This window comes from Cheilinus undulatus, linkage group 24 (assembly GCF_018320785.1).
Source record: "Cheilinus undulatus linkage group 24, ASM1832078v1, whole genome shotgun sequence".
Classification (NCBI taxonomy): Eukaryota; Metazoa; Chordata; class Actinopteri; order Labriformes; family Labridae; genus Cheilinus; species Cheilinus undulatus.
The window spans coordinates 16952185-16970073 of record NC_054888.1 but is presented as its reverse complement, the minus strand read 5'-3'; the positions used below and the strand labels follow the sequence as shown (position 1 = coordinate 16970073).

Here is a 17889-nt window from a genome sequence, read left to right as displayed (position 1 = left end):
GGTTAGTTGCTAATTGGTCAAGTTTGTTGTTTTAAATACAATAAAACCTTTAGATTTCAGCCATGTCTTGTCGAGCTAATAGAAATGGCAGTAAGCTAATGATATTGTAAGCTATGAAAAGTTTAACCAGTCATGCTAGCTGTTGTGAGTTAGCGGTTGGCTGCTAATGGGTCAAGTTTGTTGTTTTAAATACAATAAAACCTTTAGATTTCAGCCATGTTTTGTCTAGCTAACAGTCATTGTTGTAAGCTAACAGTAATGTAAGCTATGAATTGATAGATGACTAATGCTAGCTGTTGTGAGTTAGCGGTTAGTTGCTAATTGGTCAAGTTTGTTGTTTTAAATACAATAAAACCTTTAGATTTCAGCCATGTTATGTCTAGCTAACAGTCATTATTGTAAGCTAACAGTAATGTAAGCTATGAATTGATAGATGACTAATGCTAGCTGTTGTGGGTTAGCCGTCGGTTGCTAATGGGTCAAGTCTGTTGTTTTAAATTCAACAGAAACTTTAGGTTTCAGCCAAGTCTTGTCTAGCTAATAGCAATGGCAGTAAGCTAACGATAATGTAAGCTATGAATAGTTTAACCAGTCATGCTAGCTGTCGTGAGTTAGCGGTTGGTTGATGGTGACAGGTATGTTGTTTTAGATTTTCTCTATCCTTTGTTGCTGGTATTTGGCTGCCAGATTTACCTTCTGTGGGTAAAAATAAACCTGACATTTATTTCTTAAGACTAAATAAACCTCACAATCCCCATAATGAACAATCATGTACTTCACGTGCTCTTTTACACAGGTAGCTCTGTGGAAGTGATCGAATACTGATGTCGGATCTGATGTATTTCATTCCCAAGCTACTTTTCCAACTCTCCTGTGAGATTTGTGCCTTGAACAGCTTTGCCACTGTTCCCAACAGGCATGAATGGCCCACTCTGTCAGACCCCAAAGAGCAGAGGAGGAGCCCGAAACAGACGGGGGGTTATTTGAACGCTGGACCTATCTTAATGTTTGGAAAGATAATCTGCGGGGATTTGGATTCCTGTTGGTGGTGAGGTGTTGATGTTTGAGGCTGGGCCGGGCCGTAGGTGCTGCTGGAGGAAGAACATCAGATAACCTAAACTGAAACTCACTCTAGATGATGAACAGGCTCTCTTTTGTATCTAAAGTAATCCATATTCCCTGACACTGCTCCATTTGGGGCAGGTAGGCAGATGAAGAATATCTCGCTCACTGGAGGCATTTGTTAGTCGAATGTCCTCGACTCAATACGGCTTCTGTGTGAGCCTCTACAACTTTACAGTCATTGAGCTCTTTGACACAATTCGCCACATAGAGCTCAGCTCAGGTCCAGCATCATCTATCATGTAATGGCTCATTAATGGGAATCAAAGAGAGATTCAGTCGTTAATGCTAAATAATGATTCCTCCAAACGCTGATCCTACTCGACCCTTTCATTAAAATACAGTACACTGAAAGCATTCAGTTATGATGAATAAAGTTGGTGAAAGTAAAGCTCAGGTAAGAAGATTTAACTCGCCTCCAGTATTCAAACCGAGAGAAGTCAGTAGTTCCTCAATTCAACTTTGTGGTAGACTTCCTACAGTGTCAAGTCTAAGCTAGATCTTTGTAGCCATGAAACATATACAGAGACCTGAGCGCATACTGTAAAGAGTACCATCTCAAATAATGTTAGTGGGCTGCAAGCCCTGTGTTTGACTGCCAGCCTCTGAGTAATGTCTACAGGCCTACTGTGTCTACTGTAGTGTAGGGATGTGCACCATAAGTAGAGAAAGGCCAATTCATGGTTTTTAGGACACATAAACCCTTACCTGAGGAGTGGGAAAATTTACCTGATACCTAAAAGTGGGAAGAAAGAAGTAGAATACATGGCGAAAAGTAGCAAAATGGGTCAAATGTAGTAAAAAGGGGCAAAAAATTGGTTAAAATGGGTTAAATGGGTGAAAAAAAAGTGAAATGTGGCAAATATAGGTCAAAAGTGAGAAAAAAGAAGTGACGACAAGTGACAACAATGGGTTAAAGGCAGCAAAACTGGGTTAAAAGTAGCAAATATAGTGTCAAGAATGAGGAAAAAGTGTAAAAAAATAGGTTAAAATTGGCAAAAAATGGTGAAAGTGATAAAATGGGTTAAAAGTGGGAAATAAGTATTATACAGGGTGAAAACGTGGAAAAAAGGAGTTGAATATAGGGCAAAAAGCAACAAATTTAGTTAAAAGTAGCAAAGAAAATACCAAAAATTAACAAAAAGTGTCAAAAATGGGTTAAAAGTGGGGAAAAAAGTGTGAAAAAAGGAGTGAAATACAGGGCAAGCAGCAAAATGGGTAAGAGGTCGTAAAGAAAGTCCCAAAAATAACATAAAGTGGCAACAGTGGATTAAAACGGGTAAAAAGCGTCAAAAGTGGGGGGAAAAAATGGAAATCAAGGGCAAAAAGCAGCAGAATTTGTTGAGAGTAGCAAGAAGTGGCGCAGTTGGGTTAACTGTGGAGAAAATATTTAAAAATGTAAAAAAAAGAGGCAAAAATTGGTTTAGGAAATTAGTGTCAAAAGGGAATTTATTTAAAAAAGGGCAAAAATTGGCAAAAAAAAGAGGCAAAAAAGATTGGAAAAATTTGACGAAAAGCAGAACAAGTGATGAAAAATTGGCAAAAAAGAAGCGGCACACAAAGGGTGGAAAGCAGCAAAAAGTAGAAGAAAAGTGGCACGAATGAGTATAAGAGTGGCAAAAACAGGTTAAAAGAGGCAAACAAAAAACAGGGGAAAGTGGCAACAATTTGTTAAAAGATGTGATCATAGTTCTACACACTTTTCAGCTCTAAACTGAGAGAATTACTAGCCAGGATGGATGCTAGCACAAATGCTACTGATTTAACACAGGTGCATTTTGATGAAGCCATCTCTAAATTTGGGACTCCAGTAAACCACAATGAGAGCCATTATCCACAAATGGAGAAAACTAGGAAAAGTGGTAAACCTGCCCAGCAGACAGGCCAGTCTTTCAAAATTACACCAAGAGCAAATCAATGGCTCATCCAGGAGGCCACAATGTTGGTGTAAATGTTGACTTCACTTATGATCTTCAACAAAAGCAGTAAAACTAAAGACAGTGTAGGTTATATTTTTACCTCTGCCTGTTTCTAAATCTTGATTCATTATATTAAAGAAGCAGCTGCCCATCTTAACCTGACTTTAGTGGATTAAACCATTCATAATCTTGTCTTCTCCTTACACTCATACCTCACAGATCAGCCTGACAGCTCACATATCTCTGTATCTTTTCCTCCATGTGAAAAATCACACATATTAACATGAGTAGCTGCCCTTTCTGCTGATAAAGCCAGGGCTATCTGAGTCTGAGGATATGAGAGCCTGATGGCTGAGCTGATACCATGACAGCAGCTCTCTGGGACGTGAGTAAGGAGCTCAGAGTGAAGGATCATCAGTGAAACATGCTGATAAGACTAATGAATTTAAGCGGGGCTGGCTGATGTGCAGAGACAAGCAGAGGCAGGTCTAGAAGAAACCATTAGTCATACTGATTGGTTAATTACGATAGGATCACGGTCATTCTGAGTTATATCGGCATACAGATATACAATTTCATTCACGGCTGATTAAATTTGCCGTGTTTACATCTATGCTGACGATGTACAAATAAACTTGAGGACTGGATGGCAGAGAGTTGGCTGCAAACCCAGAAGTGTCTTTGGCGTACAGCCAAGCCTAACAGCCCTATCAGATGTGGTATATCTTCCACACCTTGTAAAGATGCTGTCATAATTCATTCTCAAGTGCACCATAAAAATACACCCTGGAAGAAATCTAACATTCTATTGGCATAACCTTTGACTTGCAGAAGCCCGTGTGGGAGCTGCGCTTTCTGTCAAACCCAAAGCCGGGTGTTTTTGCAGTCCCAAAGGCCGTGCGAGCATGTCATCAGTCTGTGGCACGGAAAGATAGGTTGGTGCAGAGGGTCGGGGTGCAGGGATAAAGAGGGGAGAGGTTGTGACCTTGTCTCCGGCTCCCTTAAGTCAATGCAGCCGACTATGAGGTGTCTTATCTGCATTGCCAGATCTGTAGACACATCAAGGCGTCGGAGGGAGCTCATCGCAGTCAGGACTTCAAGGAACCGTGACCTGGGTCGGAGTTTTATCTAGCTTTAGGTTTGTTTGTTCTCTCCAGTCGACTCCAAAGACGTCTTTATAAGAACCAGACGCTTGTCTAGGATGTGATTCCATCCCTCTTAATCTCCAAGAATGTGTGAAAGAGCGGAGCGTGCTTGCGTGGCTCATATGGATGAATAATGCATCTGATGTTTTATTACTAAAAATCTGGCTCTTAATCTTGAACAGACTGCCTTCTCTTTGAGTGTCAGTCCGTCTGTTTGCATGTTTGTGTGGATTTTTACTGAACTGTGTTTCTGTTTTTCCCCGTCCTGGCTCCTTGGTGCCAAAGCAGCGGGGGGATGGCGCTCATAGCTTTAAAATTTCATAAAGGCACACGAGCAGTTGGAGGGGACTGGATGTGGGAGTCAAGTCGTGCACAAGGCGGGGAGCCCTTTTGCCTCAGCGGCTACCAAGTTCTTATCAAAGGTTCTCACACACATAAGCAAACATGGTTGGATAAACATCAGAAGAACCCGCGGTCAGAGAGCAAAAGCATCAGCAAACACATTACCTGTAAGGTTAACCTCAGTGTAGCCTCAGTGCACACAACAACAGTTAAAACCAGTATTACAGCCAATGTGGGAGTTTGATAATAATGATAAGAAATTTATTTGTAAAGCACTTTTAAAAACAAAACAAAGGTTAACAAAGCAAGTATAATATTAAAATCAATTGAAATATGCTTAAAAATTCAAATGCTTGATCACTTATGGTTTTAAATCTCGACTTTGGAACAGCCAGGAGGTCACCTCTTGACAATCTAAGGCTGTAGCTTGGATTGTAGGAGATGATAATTCTGATATATAGCTTGGAGCCAGCCAAAAGGGCAATTAAATTTAGGTCAAATATTAAGAGGAATTGAAATATGCTTAAAAAAATCTGTAAAACAGAAGATCAAAACCAAATAAGAAGACGTGACAAAAACTCAAGTCAATAAAAGTGAGTTTTAAGAAGCAATTAATAAGTTGTCACTGATTTTCAATGCCTTATCTCCTCTGGTAGGCTGTTCCAAAGTCGAGGATGGAAAACACTTGGTCATCTTGGATTGCAAGTCTCGACTTTGGAGCGACTAGGTGGCCACCTCTTAAAGATCTAGGGCTGCAGCCTGTCTCATAGGGAGTTAATAATTCTGATGTATTGCTTGGAGCAGGCCAAAAGGACAACAAGGATTTAAAAAAGATCAAATGTTAAGAGAAATTTAAATATGTTCAAAAATTCTGGAGGATAGAAGCTCAAAACCAAGTTAAACCAAATAAGTAAATGACGTCACAAAAATGAAGTGAGTTTTAAGAAGTAATTCAAAAGATGTCACTGTTTCTGCATGCCTTATGTCCTCAGGTAGGCTGTTCCAAAGTCAAGAATGGAAAATGCTAAATCACCTTTGGATTTAAGTCTCAACTTGAATGGCCAGGAAGCCCCCACCTGATGAGCTAAGGTTGCAGCCTTTTATCGAGTTAATAATTCTGATGTATAGCTTGGAGCCAGTCAAAAGGGTAATGAAATAAATTGAGGATAACAATGATTTAAAACAGGTAAAATATTTAGAGGAATTGAAACTGGCTTTGAAATTCAGGAAGCTAGAAGATCAAAACCAAATAAACCAACTAAAAAAGGCATCAGATAAAATCAAGCCTATAAAAATGAATTTTAAAGTGCTTTGAAAGATTTCACTGATTCTGCATGCCTTATCTCCTTACGTAGGTCATTCCAGAGTCAAGGATGAAAAATGCTTGGCCACCTTTGGTTTTAAGTTTCGACTTTGGAACGGCCAGGAGGCCCCTGTTAAGATATGCAAGTCAATAAAAATGAGTTTTAAGAAGTGATGTAAAAGATGTCACTGAATCTGCATGCATTGTCTCCTCAGGTAGGTTGTTCCAAAGTCCAGGAGCCCTAATGGATAACGCTTGGTCACATTATGTTTTAAGTCTTGACCTTGGAACAGCCAGGAGGCCCCCAACCCAGGATCTCAGGCTGTGACCTTGCTCATAGGGAGTTGATTATTCTGACCCATGTGTGCTTTAAAGTAGATATTAAAATCTTAATTCTGAAACTAACAGGGAGCCAGTGGAGGGAAACTAGTATGGGGTGATGTGTTGCGTCTGTTAAAACTAGTTTGTCCTTTGTTGATGCAAAATGCTAACAGAGTAAATAAAGTAATCTATTCACAAAGGAAACCAGCATTCTCTGCTGCAGGTCGCCATATAATCAGTGAAGATTTTAAGGGAAAAAAATCCAAAAATGACTCAGGAAAACGGAGCCAAATAATATGCATTGATGCATGTCCACTTAGGGCTTCCGCAGGACAACAAATAACAAAACATTACGCATGAGAACAAGGACTGGAAATGTGGCATGTAACTATCAGAATTACTTGCTCAACATGATTTGCTGTCCAGGAAAGTACAGGCAGATTTTCACTAAAATCCTCTCAGGGTTTGAGTTTACCTTGGATGCGATTATGCACTTCTTATGAGCTTACACCTATTAGGACATTTTAACCACTGTGAGCAATTGCTGGGCCGTTCTGCAGCTGCTCCAGTCCTGAGAAAAACGCTCCAGAATCAAGTCTCAACTCAGTGAATTCAGCGTTTTCCCGTCTGCACGTGAGTACCTGGGCCTCGTGGGAATGCCACAGCTTTCACTCACACTGTTAAACCATCAAGAATAATGCCCCGCTGAAGATATACCACGCGGCATAACATACATGAGTCATGCTTTAAATCTCGGCTTTAAATACCCCCCACCCTCCCTCCGTTTCACATGACAACAAGCATGCGGCATTCCCAGCATTCCTTCATGTGTGCCGAGGATTATTTCAGTGCCCTGTCATTAGGAGAGGTCTGCGCGATGACAACACAGACTTAGGCAGCTTTACTTCATGTTTGATGTGGCCTGTAAATATTTCCCCTGACATGGGGCTTTTGGTGAAGAAGGTTCCCCTTTGTGCAGCAGCCGGAGTCATTATGGGATCGCGTTGCTAATGGTCTTCAGGAGACAGACGTTTTACCCCAGACTGTTTATTTGTCTGCTTGAGGAGCGGGTCGCACATTTTCTTGATGAGGTGGCACAGTGAGAAAGAATAATAATGGTGTCAAGCCACCTTTAAATGCATTTACAACCCCATTTCCAAAAAAGCTGGGACACTGTGTAAAATGTAAATGAACAAAATGCCACAGTTGTCCAATCATTATCCAGAATAGAACATTAACAACTTATCAGATGTTGACACTGAGACATTTTACCATTTCATAAAAAATATCAGCTCATTTTGAACTTGATGGCAGCAACGCATCTCAAAAAAGTAGGGACAGGGCAACAAAAAGCTGGAAAAGTCTAGAATCTCTCGTTCTCTCCTGTTGCACCTTTACCTACCTCCAAATTTGAACTTAGCTTAGGTTTTAATCTCCCATCTTTCCTCGCTCCGTGATTTATTCTTACTTGCAGCAGCAGGGGCATAAGGATGATGTCTTTTTTTTTTTTTTTTTCTTTTTTTTTTGCAGAGGAAAATGAGCAAGCCTGGAGCATTTTGGGAAAGGTCATGTGTAGATCTGGTGGCAGTGTGCGGATTTTAGTTGATGGCAACTGATATTGTGTGGAAAAATGGTGAAAAGCAGTTAAAAATGGCAAAAAAATTGGTTACATGTGTAAATAAATTGTAGATTATGGGTTGTTTCTTGTTTTACTGCCTCAAATTGGAAGCAAAATCCTGAACACCAAAACATTGCCAATGCGTTTGTGCAATTTAGAGCATGCATGGGGAATTTTCCTGCAATATTTGCTGACTAAAATCAAGCATAATCATTTAGGTTCCTCTGATTCTGACTCTGAAGTTTAAAATTCTGGTATTCTGACAACTCTATTTAAAAAACACAATTCTTACTTATCTTATTAGAATCGTGTGGCACACATTCTTATGTAAAAATGTCTTTTCCACCTCATCCCATCCCCCTGCATGTCAGAGAGCAGTCCAAATGTGATCATTGGTTTTTTGGGTATTGATCAGCTGCCGTTGGAGCCGACTCTAGAGTGTAAGTTTGGGAACACTGGGAGCTAAGAGCTAATGGCCTTTCAGCTCCAGCATGAGTGCTGTTCATGCTGAGCCGAGCAGATGGCTTAGGGGCACTGTTGTTTAACAGTGTAATTGGTAGCTTTCCAAACAGGAGAGATTTGTCACACTGGTGGAGTTAAAATTAATGATGATTATGATGGAGGAGGTGATGAAAAGATCTAGAGCTGCAGCTAATTTGTTGTATTTTTTGGAGGTAAAGTGGTAAAAAGTATGACAGGAATTGGAAAATATGGCACCACGCTGTTCAGCATCGATCTGTTGTCTTTTCTTTGGCCTCGGCCCTATTTGCCTAATGGTCACCCAGAGTGCCCTTGACTGGCGACTCTGCAGGACGCCTGGGCCTCTGCCATGTTCTGCTGGCACCGAGGCGAGCTGCTGGTGATGGACGCCTTGGAGTTGGCGTCTTAAACGTGAGATTAAGAGCGATAATTGCTTCAGAAGGAGCGGTGGGAGAGCGGCACCCCGAGAGGAGCGAGGAGACAAAACAAAACAAGTGCACTTACTGTATTTAGACTGACGGCTGTGCTTGTGAACATCTGGTCTAATGCAAGTTTGCTCTCAAGGCCGCGGGTTAAAAAAAGCCCGTACAGTGATAAGCAGAAGGACTTCAAGTCTGGTCGGACCCTTGGGGTGGGTCAGGGGGAGGTCGAATCAACATTCGTGTCATAATATCAGAGGTTCTATGGCTCTTACAATATAGAAATAGCCTGTTAAAGGTGAGATATACACTTCTTTATCTTTAACAATGGTCCCCTGTGGCATAAATGAAACATCTAGGCTGTTCTTTGGTCAAAATATGCCATGGATCAGGCACCATTTTGACCCTTTGTAAACCAGAAAAATGTCCGCCGTAGGCAATAAAGTGGCCTACTGAATGTTTGAAGAGCATTTTTCCTATTTAAACATGCCAACATTGCTAACCCTATTACTCAAATGACCAATACAACTGTGACTCTGCTTGTATGCACACTGAAAGCTAACGTCGCCAACCTAACCTTATTAAAGAAACTGTCTTTTTTGTTAAATAGCTTCTGTTGCTACTTTTGTTAGCTTGTTCTGAACCCACAAAATATACTTTAATTTTGAAATTTAACACTTCTATCATCAACAGACCTTCCCCTGGTAGAAACATGACTACCCAAGACGACTCAAAGTCAAGTTGCAAATTTGGAAGACATTTCCCACTTTTAAAACATGCTAATGTTACTAACCTTATGGTATAACTGAAACCAGTTTGTATGTAACCAGATGCTAACTTTGCTATTTTATTTATCTTTATTTGCAGACCAGAAGCTAAAATCAAAAATTTGTATATTGGCCACCTGCTATTGCTGCTTATCTTGTTAGCTTGTACCCTGATCCAAACCTGCCCTGAAAAAATACTTTTATTTTGAAATTTTAACATTTCTCTTGTCAATATGCTTGCCCCTGGTAGAAACGTGGCTACCTAAGGCAGCTCAGAGGTCAAGTCGTGTTTCTTTGTAAGGCATTTTTCCCTTTTAAAACATGCTAATGTTGCTAACCCTTCAATGTAACTGAAGCCAGTTTGTATGCGGCCAGATGCTAACTTCGCTAACCCTACTATATGAATGCAACAAAGCAAGTGAGCTATGTGTGCCGCCCAGAAGCTAAAATAATAATGTAAAGAGTTCTATGTAAGCTAGCTGCTAATGTTGCTAATCTGGTTTGTATTAACAGTGTCCAAAAAACTGTACAAAACAAACAGCTTCTAAACCTCCTGAAACCTGAAATTTGTTTGGAATTTAATTTTCCCCCCTCATGTATTTTCCATCGGTAAAAGTTCTGAATTTCTTGGAAATGTTTCTTTCCAAACTCCACACTAATTCTCCCAAAATTTCAAGTAAGTAATCTAAAATTTATGTGAATATTCTTTAACATATCCCATAATAAGTGGCCCAAAATTTTATCTAAAACTCACCCAAATATTTCTGTGAAATTCTGTTATAGCGTAAATATTCCACACAACAATTTGATGTAAATTCCTCAAAAATTTTAAGGTGAATTACCAAAAAATATAAAGCATGATAATACCAACAATTGGCCAGCAATTGAGAATGAAGGTGTAGATGTGGCAAGTAAGCCCACCTGAGGGCACCATCAGGCGGGATGTCCTTGCATATTGCCAGGGACATGGGAAAATAATCTTTTGAATAAAAAAAAAAAAAAAGCAGAGTCCACACCTCTAATGTTGAGTAAGGGGTGGATGTGGCAAGTAGGCATGGCCGAGGATTGGGTAGTACAACATGCCCAGAATGCCCAGGAAGACACAGTACGAGTAGACTTAAGTTTTTTTTTTTTCCCGTTTTTTTTTAAAGATTTATTTTGGGCCTGTTTATGCCTTTATTAGATAGAGGAGGGCAGTGGATAGACTCGGAAACAGAGAAAAAAGCAGGGAGAGACATGTGGGAGATGGCGCCACAGGCCGGATTTGAACCTGTGCCGCCCGCGTATATGGTGCATGCCTTAACCACTTTACTACCGGCGCACCCTGAGACTTTCAGTTTTTGAAATTTTCAACTTAAAAGCCCTTTTTAGCATTTCTATGGCACAGCTACTCTTGAAGGTACACAATGCTCTTATTCTGACATTTTCTGCTTCGGATAAACAACGATAAATGTCACTTGTATTTGCATTTATTGCATTTTCTGAGGTCAAACTGTGGAGAAAGTTATATAGTTGCAAGAAAAACAGTTGTGAATCTCTGCAAAAATGTAGCTTGGAAGCCACTGGTGTAAAATTCCAGGTGAGGGGCTGGTATTTTTCACAATGACTGTCATTGTAACGCAACTAGAGCAGATTCTGATCTGTTCAGTGTTTTCAGACATAGACCGACCGTGAACAAAGGACTGGGTTTGCTTATTTTACATTTTGTAGGTTGATAGAAACTCAAGATACCCTGCTGTGTTGCAGAAATACTGAAAATATGTTACCTCACTGTACATGGAACTATATTTTCTGCTATTTTATCACCTCAATGCAGATTGCAACTGTGCTACCCTAGATATGTGCATTTCTCTGCAGCCAAAAGTTACATTTCCATATAGACTTGACTTGCTATGCACATTCTAATTTCTCATTTTCACGGTGTAACAACGGGGGTCCTCGAAAAAGTTGAAACCACTTGCTTGTTTCTGCAATCCCCAGAGGTTTCAAAGTTCTTTTTCAGAGGAAACAGCTTGAGTTTTCACAGATTGGCTAATTAGAGATTGCAAAAGCAGAGTAGAAAATAGACGCCTAAGGGCAGGGAAAGAGCTGCAGTTGTAGTAAATGATAAGAAAGAGGCTAAAAAAGAGGTACAAAACTAATACTCCCAGGATGAGATTGCTGGCCTGGTGACCCCTTCATGGGAATCCCCATTATTCAATTACTCTCCAGGAGCTCATGACCACAGAGTCTAGAAATCAATGGAGAGCATCTGTCCCACTGAGATAACCGTTTACCCAGGAGATGCGTCATGAGCTGTCAAGCTAACATCTAATTAATTAGTCTTGAACCTTTACCGCACTCATCTGACAAGTCCTGACCGGCTGTGTTATGTACTGCAAACCCAGCTGCTTGAGGTACAGTGCCTATATGGCCTATTTCTTACCATTACACTCCCCCCTTTCTGCTCCGTGTAGCCGGACCACTAAGAGGCAAATCATTAGGCCGCAGCCAAGAAGTCCTGACATCTGTTTTTTCCATTCCCGCTCTCAGCCTTAGCTCATTTGGACCGTGCTGTAACTCAGTAGCGCACGTTTTGTGAGTGTGGGCTATTCCCAGCTGACATTACACAGCTGGGCTCGCTCCTGGGCCAGCCGTCAGAAGTTACCCAGAGGTGCTTCTGGAGTTACACACAAAGAGGGGAGAGAGAGAAAGAGAGACTAAACTGATTAGTCTCACCTTTGCAAGAGACGACTTCTGCTCTTTCTCGCCGTTCTTCTCACATTTATGAAAACGCAAGTGGAGGAAGTGCTCGGTCCAGTAAGGGTTTTACAGCATCTAAAGTCTGTTTTTGATGAATAGATGTTCATTGTTGTTACTTCTTGGCTCAGATGATGATGTTTAGGATGCCTGAATCCTGCCCGTGTTTCCAATTAACCTATATTCCCTATGTTTGCACACTGACTCCATTGTTTACTCTTGGCTTTTCCCATCTCTTCTTGGCAGGAATACATGGACGCTAACAAATGCATCGACGAGCTCCTGAAACAGCTCGAGGAGGAGCGCCGCAACGTCCGAAGGTAAGACTAAAAGTCCAGACTATGTTTTCAGCTCAAACCCTTTTTATGTGGATATTAAGCACTGCTCTAAATCAATCAGGCGTGAACAGCCCCTTTCAAGTCCAGCCACAAATTTTGTTTTGGATTGAGGTCTGGGCTTTGATTGGCCACTCCAGAACATTCACTTTGTTGTCTTTACACCATTTTCCTTTATTTTGCCGCACTCATTTTACCATCTACCTTAACAAGCCTTCCAGGGCCAGCTGAGAAGCATCCCCACAGCATGATGCTGCCACCATTGGCTTCACAGTGGGGTTGGTGTGTTTGTGGTGATGTGCAGAGTTTGGTGTCTGCCAAACACTCTCATCAGACCAAAGAACTTTCTTCCACTTGACCATGGAGTCTCCCACATGCCTTTTGGTGAACTCTAGTCCAGATTTAGGAAGTTTTCTTCAACAGGGGCTCACTCTCCCATAAAGCTTGACTGGTGAGGAACCTTGGTGAGTCTCCTTCTTGCATGGTCACTCAGTTTGTGAGGATGTCCTGATCCTTGGACATCTTTTTGTATCCATCCCCTGACTTATACTTTTCAATCACATTTTCTTTAAGTTGCTTGAGGTGTTCTTTTGTCTTCATGGTGTCATAGTAGCCAGGAATACTGATTAACCAGTGACTGGACCTTCCAGGCACATTCAGTGCACTCAGGCAATCCCCATTTCAATAATTTTGAGACTACTAGTGCCAGCTGGCTGGACGGTAGGTGAAAACTTTTAGGTACTGTACTGTGTTGGGAATATGCAAAGCGACTACCATCTTCAAGTTGAGACCTGGCTAATACAATGAACTTTGCCACTGGCTGATGGTGATATGTGGTGCCAGCTTTTGTCTCTGTAGAGCTCAACAGTGATGGCAAGTCACAATGGCTGTTCATTTCAGGAGTCGAAGCCAAAATACGTAGTTGACAGAGGGTTCCAACTATCCAAGATGTCTCTGTTGCACTCCAGGATTCAGGGTAGTGTAGTTCTTCTGCCCAAGATCAAGGATAGACCAGGTTTGTTCTAACCTACAAATAATACCTTGGGTGGTTAATCAGATCCCCCAAACCAGCTGATGGTGCCGGCATGAAGGAGTATCCCCCTCCTCTCTCAGTCCTGTCCATGGTGATGAAAATCAACAGTAGACGTACTGCTGCCAAAACTCTGGGGTTTAGCTCCTCTAAGATTTCTGGGCAGATGTTTCATTGCTTTAGGACATCAGCAGCTGCCTGCAATCCATTCCCAACCAGAGGCAGCAGAACAATGTTGTTTGGTTTTGAGTCGGAGACAAGCTTTGTACGCTCTTCTTGAGAAATGCTTTTTGTGTTGGAAGCACTCTAAGAAGTGGCAGACAAAGGGGGGAGACTCCGGTCCCAGTGTGGGGTTGACTGGGGGCATTTCTCATGGAGGTCTTTTGAGAGGATTTGTCCAAACAATGGAAATGTAGAGCTTATGGAGATGCCAATCTAATGACCTTGTCCCCTCCATGCTCCTATCTTCCAAGCCTTTCCAGTGATGCACTGCACCCATTCGAAAAAGAGACAATTTTTTAAACTTCACCCTCTTTTGTACCGACCTCTCTCCGTCTCAATGGAGCTGTATTCCCTCTGCTCAAAGTAATTTTCCCCATGAGTGAGCAGTGAGGGTCTGGGGGTTGGACACAAGGGGGAAAGGGGTCTCAGGGTGGTGGGTTGGGGGGGGTAGATGACCACTGACCATCCTCTTTACTAGGCCAGGGCAGCCCCTTAATAAAGGAAGTGGTGTGTAAAGGAATGACCCTCTCGTCTACGTGTTCCCTCTCTTTATGAGACAGGGGAGTCATCTTTGGTGACACCCAGAGTGACCTAATGACGGCGAGAGAACACACTGTCTTTGTGAGGGCTGACCCGTGTTTGGGCCAATGGACCAAGTGGTTCCAAAGCCATGAACTTGTACTGACTCCAACATCTTAATCACGGCTCAGTGCCATTTTTATGTTAATACGGACAATAATCAAGAAGTTTAATGCATAATTTTAGCCATGCATGGCAGGTGGGACGGTCAGCTGTTGGCCTGTCCAGACTGTTTCAGTTTTACAAGCACAAAGTCGGGGAAGACATTCATGGTACCCAGAGGGTGAACCCTACAACTGTTATAATAGTCTGAAATTCCCTCTAACACCACCTGTGTCTCAGACGTGACTAGTGTGAATAAAATCACATCACATCAACTGGACAGATTGGCTTATTGTCCTGGGACATTCAGGGGTCCCACTGGTTATACCTTTACTTGCTTTTTTAATCATTTGATGGAATTTCCCCAATGTCTGACCATATTGTTAACCTACCATTAATATGTTTCTGCTGCAGTTTGTAGTTGGTGATAATTGGCTAAATACTGACTCAAATCCCAAAAAAGTTGGGACATTAATAATAAAAGACAAAAACTTCAAAACATCATATTTGATTGTACAAAAACAACACACTTGATCTTGAAACGGACACATTTCATTATCTTTGGAAATGCCCATTCTGACTTCGATTGCATCAACATGTTTTCAAAACAGTCGGGACAGTGGCGTTGAAATGCATTCAGTTCACATTGGTTTTACTTTCATTTAAATTCAGGCACCATTCTGAGTTTAATGGGATTTTATGTAATATTTGAACAGAAAGTTAAGGTACCAACAATATGCCCCACTTTTGTATTGTTTTCAATGATGATTGGAAACATGTAAGCCTATCAAAACTTCCATACAATCCCAAATTCCTAAAAAGCTGGGATATTGTTCACAGTTTGGATAAAACCAAACTAATGCCCCAAACTAAACCACATGATTTTATAAATACAGTACAAAAACAACATACCAAGTGTTGAAACCAATAGCTTTAATTGTTTCTGGTAAATATGATAAAGAAATTAGCATTCAATGCCAGCAATATGTTCCAAAAAGTTGGGACAGTGGCAACAAAAGCTTAGAAAAGCGGTGAAATGCTTTCATTGTTCCCACTGGTTCTACTTGTGTATAAAATTAAGCACCATTCTGAGACAGAATTGAGTTTTTCCCCAATATTTGATCAGGAAGGTAAGTTACTAACAATATGGCACGCCTTTGTTTTCTTATAAATTATTAGCAAAAATATACTTGAATGCACCCCCAAATTCCTGAAAAGCTAGGATTTTGTGCACAGATGGGATAAAGCCAAACTAATGTCCATACTTTAAACCAAAAAAACAAAACAAAACAAAACAAAAACAAGAAATCACATGTTAAAACCAATAGATTTAATTGTTTTTGGTGAACAATATGGACATTTTCATTCAATGCCAGCAATATGTCCCCAAAATGTTTGGACAGTGGCAAGAAAAACTAAGAAACTAAGAAACTGAGAAAAGGTGCCAACAATTCCGTACAGCCAAACTGATTGATTGGTTTGTTACCAGTGATTATAATCAAAATATTGGCATAAAAATACTCAAATATAATTCTCAGGTTGGGATACTGTGTACAGTCTCGATCAGGGATGTCAAACTCATTGAGTCTGGGGCCAGATTTGCTCCGATGATGATTTGCTCCAGGATTGGGAAAGTCAGACCTCATACCGGTGGGCCAGTTATAATAGAAAGATCGTATGATCTTGCGGGCTGGATACAACTGTACCATGGGCTGGATTTGAGTTTAACCCCTGTGATCTAGATAAACTAGACTAACTCTTTTTTTGGACTAGTATTTAAACATCATCACCTTATATTTTAGTATAAGGCCATGTGCTAAAGCCATACTGATCTGTTACATTTTATAGTTAGCCAAAAATCACTGATTGATTATAAGCAACCCAAACTTCAATAAAAGTTGGGACATTGCTTTGTAACCCCATATTTAATCGCAAAAGCATAAAGAAGCATACGTTAACACTGACAGAATGTATTGTTCATTACTGATCACATGCTTGTTATGAATTTAATGCCATCTATGTTTTTAAAAAGCTAGGACAGAGGCAAGATAAGAATGGAAAAGTGGTGAAATACTCTTATGATTACTTTAAGTTCTACTTTTACTTGTATTTTAGCACTAATTGAAGATTAAACTGGATTTTCCCAATGTATGGCATGAAAACCTAATAATTTATACTTCAACTTCACTTTGTGGTTGGTGATAGCCAAAATGTTTGCAGAAAAATCTATAAATATGACCACAAAATTCCATAAAAGTTAGGACATTACTTCAACATCATTAGTCAAAACTCAGAAATGTCTTTGATATTGGAAACTAAATCAATATTTGGTAGGGCATTGTGCTTAAAAGTTAGAGTTTATAAAGGTGCAACATTTTCCTAACTGAGACACTGTATTGCCACCTAATTGACTCAGTATCTCATGCTGAATAAGAACAGGGAGTCCCTAAATGTTGATTGTATTCAGTGCAAACTGCCAATCTTGAAGAGCATCCTCTCAAACTAAGGATCAGATAGGAGCCCATCACATGCTGGTTACAGCAGTATTTGTGGTTCTTGTTTTGCTATGGGCAGGTGCTAAACACAAAGACAAAGCCAGCCTCCGCTGAGCTCCCTTTTGTCTGCAGAAGGATCCAACACCACTGCTGGAACTTCTGCATGCAACCCTATAGCCATTTTAAAGAAACCTCAACATTTTCATGCAGGCCTTTTGAAATCCCTCCCGTCTTTGAAGCACATAGTTTTTAAAAACAACATACCACCAGACTGGATTTGTACTTTCCAGTGTTGGTCAATTCAGAGCGCCGACAGTGATGAATTACTCCACAAAGGCTTTTGTTCAGCTAAAACATAGACCACAACTCACAAAAACGCCTCTTTCTCCTCATTAAGAAGGATCTCACGACACCATAGATGTCTCCCTCCACCCATCAGAATATGGGGCCCATCAATCCGTCAAGAAAAGAATGAAGAGGCCTTAAATTCCTCTGGTTCTCTGCATCCCTTCTTCATAACCCAGTGACCCGTTGCATTCATGTCTCCCATTGTAGCATATTATTGGGTAGTTTCACACTGGTGGGGGACATGGATTTGACAATTATGACTTCTTTTTAAACTCAAAAACATGAGGTGCATCAAATATCCTGCCGCTGTGTGGTAAGACTTCTTAGTTGTGTTTAGTTTGGGTCAGTCTGAGACTTAAAGGAATAGTCCACGAAATATTCAAGCTTTGGATTTTGTGATTTAAAAAATCACTCAAAAAAGTTGCAGCGTTATTTGAATATCGGGACTTTGGCTGATCATCCATTAGTTAATGCAGTTTTTCTATGTATGAAATTATTTTTGAATACATGTTGGAATAGTATTTTGCCTTTTCAGATTGAAATAAAACAATATCTTTCATCAAATTGATATCAATCTCAATTTGCCAAAAAAAAAAAAAACAT

The 17889-nt window shown here is 40.6% G+C and overlaps 1 protein-coding gene across 2 annotated transcripts in view; it reads left to right on the top strand.

Annotated features, from left to right (window-relative positions):
- LOC121506286 (nck-associated protein 5-like) overlaps positions 1-17889 on the top strand; it is a 265350-nt gene that overhangs the window by 80399 nt on the left and 167062 nt on the right. For both annotated transcript variants that reach the window (XM_041782019.1, XM_041782017.1), the window contains exon 3: positions 12422-12495. In XM_041782019.1, coding sequence (XP_041637953.1) covers positions 12422-12495 — 74 coding nt within the window. The remainder of the gene's footprint in view (positions 1-12421; positions 12496-17889) is intronic.